Source organism: Cynara cardunculus, unplaced genomic scaffold, assembly GCF_001531365.2.
Source record: "Cynara cardunculus var. scolymus isolate 2C unplaced genomic scaffold, CcrdV1 Un_Scaffold_2946, whole genome shotgun sequence".
Taxonomy (NCBI): Eukaryota; Viridiplantae; Streptophyta; class Magnoliopsida; order Asterales; family Asteraceae; genus Cynara; species Cynara cardunculus.
In genome coordinates this window covers 3839-13056 of record NW_020201289.1, presented here as the reverse complement: position 1 = coordinate 13056, position 9218 = coordinate 3839, and the positions used below count along the sequence as shown (strand labels likewise).

General features: G+C 36.1%; 1 protein-coding gene across 1 annotated transcript; it reads right to left on the bottom strand.

The window, feature by feature from the left end:
- Positions 1-715: 715 nt before the first annotated feature.
- Positions 716-9017, bottom strand: LOC112503385 (T-complex protein 1 subunit eta). Its single transcript, XM_025107442.1, has 14 exons — positions 8894-9017; positions 8521-8781; positions 7229-7354; positions 6916-7119; positions 3935-4104; positions 3715-3850; positions 3204-3320; positions 2938-3057; positions 2484-2582; positions 2312-2401; positions 1818-1905; positions 1593-1681; positions 1423-1497; positions 716-1082 (listed from the first exon to the last, which is right to left on the bottom strand). Exons 1-14 carry the CDS (start codon positions 8906-8908, stop codon positions 987-989), a joined length of 1686 nt encoding a protein of 561 aa, XP_024963210.1. The 5' UTR covers positions 8909-9017; the 3' UTR covers positions 716-986.
- Between the last annotated feature and the right edge of the window lie 201 nt (positions 9018-9218).

Here is a 9218-nt window from a genome sequence, read left to right as displayed (position 1 = left end):
CCATTGATCATCTGGTGGTTCTCCTGACTTTTTGTGATGTCAAAGACCTCCGTAGATAATCCGTTGACAGAAAGATCTTAAGGGAATTGTTGAAGTGAAGAAATCAAGTTGGATCAAATATCCCTGACTGCATCACCTTCAAAGACCTTAGCTGATAGATGCATTTTCTTCTTTTTGTATTATCAGTTATTAGATTTTTCAGCCAATATACTTTCAATATTTGTAATTCTTCTACAATTTAATGAAATTTCATCTGAACTACTTCACTCCATCTAAGTGATGAAAAGGTCCCCCAAAACAGTAAATGGGACAAAGTATTTTATGAATTCCACTTCCTTTCTGTTTACACTTAGCAATTTTTTATATTGCTTTGTCATCATCAAATAGGGGGGAGATTAGTAGTCCAAACTCTCTCAGTGATTTGATGATAATCATTTACTTAGTGTATACTTTAGTTTTGTTTTTGTTTTCAATTTCAACGATCAACATCTGAGTCTGTTTAGTGATTGTTGAACACATATGTAACCGCATATAAAATTCATAAGTACCTCGAAGACAATCTCATATCAAAGAAACTTCAACGATGTCGAAGATGTAGCTGAAGATAAAGATGGTCTAATTGTGATCTAAAACGGTATTTAATGATATCATTGTTGTAAAATTGCCTTTTAGTAGGCAAAATTGCATAAAAATGGAACCCTATTAAAAGAGTTTGTTTTAAAGAACAAAAAACTAAATATTTTACATATAACAGTCATGAGTTGGAGAAGACAAATTCCCATATAATCCATGAATCAACCAGAATCAGCATACATCTCTCCAAAAACAAGAGGATAACTCAAAACGATAATCGACTTTTAAAATGATCACTATCCAACCCCGGCCTGCAAAACACACGTCCCACAAAAAAAACCCAGCAAACAATCATCACTTAAACCAAAATTACAAAATTTCCAAAGTTTGTATCCTAATAAATGCTGTAATATTCAACGTCTTCGCATCCCTCTTCCACGTCCACCACGCATGCCACCACCACGTCCTCTACCCATACCACCTGCAGCTTCTCCTTGTGCACTCTCCGACTGCAATGCAAACAATGACTCGTTAACAATCACTTTATCCGGGTAACTGTATACAAACAAGCATATCCATAAAATGCCAATTGAAGTTTTTCCAGTATGTATGTTTGTAGACACATTAATCGATATTTATTTGAACTTAAACTAATAAAGTAACGCCTAGAAAGAAAGGTACAATCCTCATATAAATTCTCCAAAACCCTGAATTGCATCTTTTAACATCCAAATACTATCAAATTCGATTCTGGTTTAGAATCCAAGATTAGCCAATAAGAAAGCAGCAGCACGAATGTCTATTTGCCACTATATTGTATTTTACTATATACAGAGGAAAAGACATCACCTTCGGGTTCTTCACTGTCTCGTCAACACTTAGAATAAGGCATGCTGCCTCAGTTGCAGCATTTATAGCATTGATCTGTGATAAGTAAGCAAAGAACATCAACAAAAACAAAACAACTGGTTCAACAAGTAACAACTATGACAAGAAAAGCAGCTGATTGATTACACTACCTTCACAACTGCTGGCTCCCACACAAAGTTGGCGAAGGAATCAGAAATTCCACCGGTGTTAATATCCACTCCATAAAGGGCACCCTCACCTGTTTCATTGTTCACATAAGTCAAACTACTGAAATGAAATCATGTTGCTGATACCGGATGCAGGTAATGTTCAGCTAAAAGAACTCGAAAAAGACTTTTTATTTTTATTTTTAAAATATATTGCAAAAGACCAACCAGCGGCAAGTGCATGTTTCTGCCTCAGTTTATTAAGTACATCAGTTGCATCAAATCCAGCATTATCACAAAGTTGCCGTGGAATAACCTGTTTATTACATAATAAGCAAGCTCTCACAGTTAATAAGAAACCATAATAACATACATCTACAGGCAGCCTAATAGAAAATATCATAATGGTAAAATAAATGGAATATGCATCCAAGTGAAGTTTCAATTAGAACGCCTAATTCATTGTAGACGTAAATGGTCAGACGAACTTCCAATTATAAAATAGAAAGAGGGAAAAAAAGGCAACTTAGGAAAGCTTTTCTGTATGGTAACAATGTAGATGTCTATACCAACATCCAATTTCAGTTGGTTTGAAGTACAATCAACAGATTAGTATCACAGGGCCATATAATTCTAGTGTTATAAGTTGATATACTCTACATCAGAGACCCAAGAAAATAAATAATAGTCTATGCAACCTAAGAAATCCTATAAAAACCTACCTCAAGTGCTTTAGCATAGGAATTTATAAATAGCTGAGACTTTCCAGCTATATTTCGTGCATGTTGCCACAGGTACCGGCTTAATTCCATCTGCAATAAAAAGAAAAACTAAAATCATGACACCACCAACCGAATCGGGAGATTACATTCCGAAAAGTATTGACAAACATACATCTATTGCACCGCCACCAGCAACCACTGTGGAATTCTTCATGGCCCTCCTCACTATCATGATTGCATCATGTAAACTCCGCTCTGCTTCCTCAATAAACTATTATAGAATCAAGAAACTATATCAGAATCAATATCCTACAAATACTCAAAGATTGAGTACGTGAACAAAATGAATTTACTTTGAATGGTATGCCAACTTGAGAGAAAAGTAATTTGTCCTAATATATTGATAGATACTTTGTAGATAAGATCACATTAATTTGCATTTTAGCAAGGAATAACAGTCAGTCTTTGATTGTATATTCTTCATCAAGGTATTATTTTATCGAGGATTATCCAAAGCTTTTGAAGTATCTTAGTATAACAAAAGTATATTTGCCTTCCAAAGAAAACTATCAGGGTTGTCATCGGAAGAAAGATTTAAAAAGTTTAAAATGGTATGTTAGAAGAACCTGATCAGCTCCACCTCGGAGAACAATAGTGGCTGTCTGGCCTGAAGGGCATCCACTAAATATGTTGAACCGTTCACCTCCAACTTGCTTTTCCTCAAAAACCTCACAAGACCCAAGAATCTATTTCATATCAAAAGTGACATTTTAGATTCGTAGAACAGAAAGTAAGTACAACCAATTGAAGTATGATATAGCGATGCAGATGACAAGCAAACCAGTAAATTCAACTTCTAATTAGAAAGCTGTACAAAGTGGAAGAGCATGACCTCATCTATAACATTGTTGACTGATGTCTGCACAGTACCACCAGTTGCAGCTGCAACACGATGCAGATCATCTTCGGCAACCCTCCCAGCACAAAAAATATCCCGATCTGCAAAATACTGAAGACAAAAAAAACCAATCATGTCAGGTCTTTCACCATACCTTCAAGTTGCTACTGAGAAGGTCAAAATGTGTCGCAGATATTCATATCAAAAAATTCAAAGGTTTAGAGCTGTGACATGAAAGCTCTTGAACTGATCTTTAACCAGCAGAATCAAGCTAGTGCCTAGTAATAACACGAATAGCATATAACCAACCATGTCATACAGTCTAAGATGTCTGGTAATGGAAATTAATTCAAAGATCTACATGATATCATTGAGCAGGTCATATGAAAAAGGATTACGACAGGCTGGTTGATTGCAAATAAAAGCATTTCAGAAGAGCATAGCATAAGCATTAAGTTCCATTTGCTAAAAAAAGTCCAACGCTCGAATAGAAAAAGTCACCCACCTGTGTTGCCAGATCACCAATAGCAAGGCGCGACAAAACAATTTTGGCACCACTCTGCACACATTTGTCTAACTTATCATATATGATATTCCATTCTGCATCAACTATGGACTGATATTGCAATGGATCTGAAAGTCTGTTAATAGAGAATAATAGAATGTCAAAGCTTTGATAAAGTCCATGGAATATTATAATTAAACAAGTCAAGAATATCATCTACCTTATCTCAGCATTTTCTTTTTCTGATTTTAGTTCCAGTTCAATGTTCAACAGGAGTATCTTGGGATTCAAAAACTTCTTGGGTTGCTGTTCAAACCCAGCATATGAAAAAGTCTTTTTAAAAGCAACACCGTTTACAAGAAAGGAGTCCCGCATTGTACCGCCAGGCACCTAAAAAGAAACTCGAATTATGGATTAGAGAGATACATAAACAGGAGAGGCCATTGCAGGCAAAACAAATGAGCATGTCTCAAAAAAACTACATGGTAGATCGTTGTACCTCCCACCTAGAGAGTGATCCAACTCAATTTTAAATTTGATATATTTTCGGTAAACCATGATTGCATTATGTTGCATGCAGGAGGTAACAGCCCCCTTATACACTACATGACAGAAAGATATACTCTTCCATTGTTTGACTCATCCCTTGCTTGATAAGTTTTTTCCCTTAAGGATACAAGGCTGCTATGCTGGAATCCCCATGATTACATGTCAATATTCCAACTCCCAACCACAAGGGTGGTGCCTGATTGGTTTGAGCTTGAGCTCCAAAGGTCAAAAGTACCTGGAGGTCCCAAGTTCAAATCCAAGGAGGAATAAATATCCCCTTGTGGCCACGGAGGGTCAAATGCGGTGACTCCGGCTACCCGCAAAGCAGGTGGTCGCCCTGGGATTAGTCGGCTCGCATAGCAGGTTGGATATCCAGGTTAATCAAAAAAAAATATTCCAACTCCCAACTTCCTAGGTTTATGGTTGTATAAATAACTTTTAGTGTTCGCTCGAAAGAATGTTCTTCACTTGACAATTTGAGCGCGGACTAGTTCTGAGTCGAAAATTTTCAGTTTGGTAATATGAAAAAGAGTCCATACAACAACAAATTGTCCCTTGTCTCAAATTCGAAAGTCTCAATAACACCCTGTCCTACTTTATTTTACAGAACGTGGTCTAGCAAAACATTTTTCTTACAATTCAACATATAGCATGAATTACTACTGTTAATTTGAAAGTTGCCTTTTACATCATCCTCAACTCTTCTTTTACAAATCATGAACACAAAATATGAGCCTGCGTTAGCATCTAAATCTCCTAAATACAATGTAAGGGCACGGGAGGATTACCACCCTGAGGTCAAGATTCCTATATATTTGGTCTTAGTAGTGTACAAAATTTTGAAGGTTACATTTCATTGTGTAAGAAAGTTACACAAAGTAAGGATAAATTTGTGACAAGACGTCCACTTAGCATGTTGCAAACTTCACTTTCTAAAAACGCTGTGGGTGTAAACTAGAGTCCACCTTCATAAAAGATACAAAAGCCATGATTTATTATGAAAACCTCTTGAATTCTCTATAGAGATGCTAAACACAATACTTAGGTTTCTCATCAACAGAGAATCTGAGACCAACATCCCTAGTAAAAGACAAGAGTATTGATATATTGTGCATGATTAAGGTCTTTATGTGAAAGTGTCCCTGGAAGTGAATGTGCATGCAAAAAGTTCATCTTGTCTTCAACAAAAGAGCAAGTTCCAATCCACAATTTCAATTTCCCGGTGACACAAGAATAAGTCAGGGCATATGAAGAGACTATACCATTAGTTACGTCATATGTGCATGGAATCCACAACTAATAAGCAATCTTCTGATTTGTGAAAATTTAGTAACTACGAGTTTTGAGTTTGTAGTCCTAATATTTTGGTGACCAAAATGCTAACAAGCAATCTCTGCATGAATTTGAAACATGAATTTTCTCAGCAAAGGCACACAGAATATGGTAAAGATGCCTTTACCTAAAATCCACTAATCTATGCTTCTTTTTAATCAAACCTGGTAATTAATTTTCCAAATTTTCTCAACAAACCCACTTAGTATGCAATATAAACTCATCGTGAACTAGATAGGTGAGCCCCACAATAGGATTCACGAACACAAGTAATTTATCTTTTTTAAATTTAACAACTCTGCATTTTTCCAGTAAGAGACTCCGTCACACTCGACAAAAACAAGTAGGTCAACCACTCCTAATGCTCAGTAATATAAGGCGTTTAGCCTTTGTTAAATGTAACTATTCTACACCTACTAGACGTATGTTCTTTTCTGCTAAAGCATACACATTCCTAAGAGTCAATAACAGGAGGAGCTTAGCCTTTGTGAAATGTAATTACTGTACTCCTATTAAATGTAAGTTCTTTTTCCACTAAAAATACACACTCAAAAAATAAAAGTCAAGCCTCCATGAAATATCTAAGCTTCATGTTGACAAACCAACACACCAGACAACAGCCTCTCTCTCTCTCTCTCTCTCTTCTCTTCTATCCTATGTTGTTACAGCGGTCAAAATCTGAAAAAGCGGTCAGGACCGATACTTGATATAGCGGTTATCACGAGGGTAAAGCAGTGGCATAGCAGTCCACAAATAGCAATAGAAGAGATAAGAAAGGAATATCAAGTTCACACACGGATATTGAAATCAAAATCAGCCCACTAGCTTGTAATCCCTTAATTGACTTCTCTAACCCTTTAAAAAGCCAACTGAATGCCCAACCCATAATTGCAGTTTTCACACCACTATTGCAAATCAAAATCGCGGCCCAATTGCGGTGATTAGAGCCGCTATTAGCAGAACCGCTATTTCCCCTAGGACCGCTATAGCACCACCACTATTTGACCGCTATAGCACCGCAATTAACAGCATAGCTTCTATCTCACATACACCATGTGTAATTGCATTAAGTAGAATGGGGACTACAAATTGCACATTTACATTGGCATCAACTTTTAAGTACAAGTTCAGTTTTTGGTCATCCCCCATAGTTGACTCATGCCTACGACCTACCATTCCATTATATAATAAGAAAAGCAACATTCTGTTGTACTATCATAATTGACTAGTGGTATTTGGTAGTATCACTGTAACAACCAGTTTAATTAGTAAGCAGGCTAAATTTTAGACATTTTAAAGTTCAGTGTTAAGCATGCGTACCTTTTTTATTCCTATCATGTTCAACCTATCATCATTTCCAATTGCAAAAACAGCATCCACAACCATTGAAGCAAAAAACTCCTTCTCTCCTCCTATTAGCTTTGAAGAGAGTGTTGTAGCAGCACATTTAGCTAATAAGCTTCTTTTTTCGTCTGAACTTTTACCCTCTATGCTTACAGCTAATTCTTTAATCTTCTCAATTGCCTGTATCATAAATTTTAAATTTTTACAGTTAGATGATGTTGAAGCCAACACCTAAATCATATATATTCATGTGTAAGATACTACATGGATAAGAATTCAGGAAATCTACCATAAAGGATGCGATTCGATAACTTCGTATCAGATTTTGGGGATGAACGCCATCTTCAATGAATGGTTTGGCCTCCTTCAAGAACTCACCAGCAAGGAGAACTACTGTAGTGGTTCCATCACCAACCTACACCCACATAAGTAAAAGTTATATTATGTTTATCAAACGGATATTCCCAGGGAAAAAAAATTTTTGATTTTGATGAAGCACAAATAAGGTCATATCAACACTTAACACATGATATAATTACTTCTTATAAACAATTTACAGAAGAAAAAACATTAGTTGCTTAGCAACACAAAGATGAAATGATTTAACACATGATATAATTACTTCTTATAAACAATTTACAGAAGAAAAAACATTAGTTGCTTAGCAACACAAAGATGAAATGACTGAAATTGAAACTCATATTACAATGGTATAATGACATTTGTACAACACCAACAAAATAATGATAAGTCGCTGCATGACTATAATGCCAATCACTAACACTAATAAAGATAGGCATTCCAGAAAAATAATCAATCTCACCCATCCAAATACAATAGTTAATAAGTTAGAATTTAGGGGCTGTTTGGTTCAGGTTGGGAAATGAAAAAGGGAATGAAAATGAAAATGGGAATGACTTTTCATTCCCCCCAGTTTAACCTGGAATGAAAATCTGGGCTTCTAGGGGAATGAATCCATTATATTATATAAAACCAAACAGTTCTTTTTGTTATCATTCCCATTGATTACTATTTAATACCTCTAACCATATGAACAATTTGAGATGATGTCTGGTTCCTAACTTAACACCGACATCATCCCACTGGCAGCTTATATCGTGAATTTCATATGTACCTAGCACTTATTTACTCGAAAAGCATAAATCACATTGGAACTTAACTCATTTGATATCTTCTCATAGTAGTTTAAGATGGTGTATTATCAAAATATCTGCATAACCAACATATACAACACTGCTTACTGGTAACCTAACATATGCATTTGGACGCTTAAGTTTGCATAAAAGAACAAGAACTACCAAAAGCACTACAACCTCTTCATTTTAATCCAAATATTTTTCAAACCCTCCATTTGAAATCGAATATCCTTGCACACAACCTTGGCGCCTATTCCACTACCGAAGTTCATCTAGTCTACCATATAAGTTGATTCGAAATGGTGATCATTTTGCCTTTTGCTAGAGCCAGGCTGAACATTCAAATACAAAACCTAAAAGTAAAACATGGGTAAACACGATATAGCTAAATGACGAGTACTTTTAACTGTACTATAGTAATTACCTCTGAATCCTGTGACTTGGCAATATCAACAAGGATCTTAGCGGCGGGGTGAACAACGTCAAGAAGCTTCATGATGGTGGCCCCATCGTTTGAAATAGTGGTGTTACCCTTATCATCATGGATCAACTTGTCCATACCTCTCGGACCTAGGGTTGTACGGACGACGTCAGCCACCGCCATACACGCATTGATGTTGCTTATCAACTGCGGCTTCCCTTGTGAAGTGTCTGTACCTTCTTTAAGCAATATGATCTGAGGTTGCTGTTTTGGTTCGAAATTCAAAACAGTTTATGCATCACATTAGTCATAACAGTAATAATAACATAAACCTTAGTACGATTGGAAATGGGAATGAAAATTAGATGATAATTACCATCATAGACGCCATTGGAAGGAGGAGATTTGCGGCGGAGAAGAGTGGAGCTGGTCTAGGCAAATACAGGAAGTAAGGTTGGCGCTAGGGTTTAGACTTGATGTCCTTGCTTCCTCCCACAGGTGTTTCGGTGCTTCGTTTGTTTTACTTTTAGTATTGTGTTTTACTTTTAGTATTGTGTTTTACTTTTACTTCGCCTAGGTTTGTAGAATGTTTTTAATGAAATGAAATTTGTTAAAAGAATTTGATTTAAAAAAAATTGAAATGGAATGTTTTTAGGTTTGACCACTTGTTTGGTTGGCGATATTGTAATAGAATCTGTTAA

Coding starts and splice junctions, on each gene's coding strand:
- LOC112503385 (XM_025107442.1), bottom strand. Junction 3,851..3,934: donor AAAGAAAATGCTGAGATAAG/GTAGATGATATT, acceptor CTCTATTAACAG/ACTTTCAGATCCATTGCAAT. Junction 2,402..2,483: donor CTGGTGGCGGTGCAATAGAT/GTATGTTTGTCA, acceptor TTTTTATTGCAG/ATGGAATTAAGCCGGTACCT.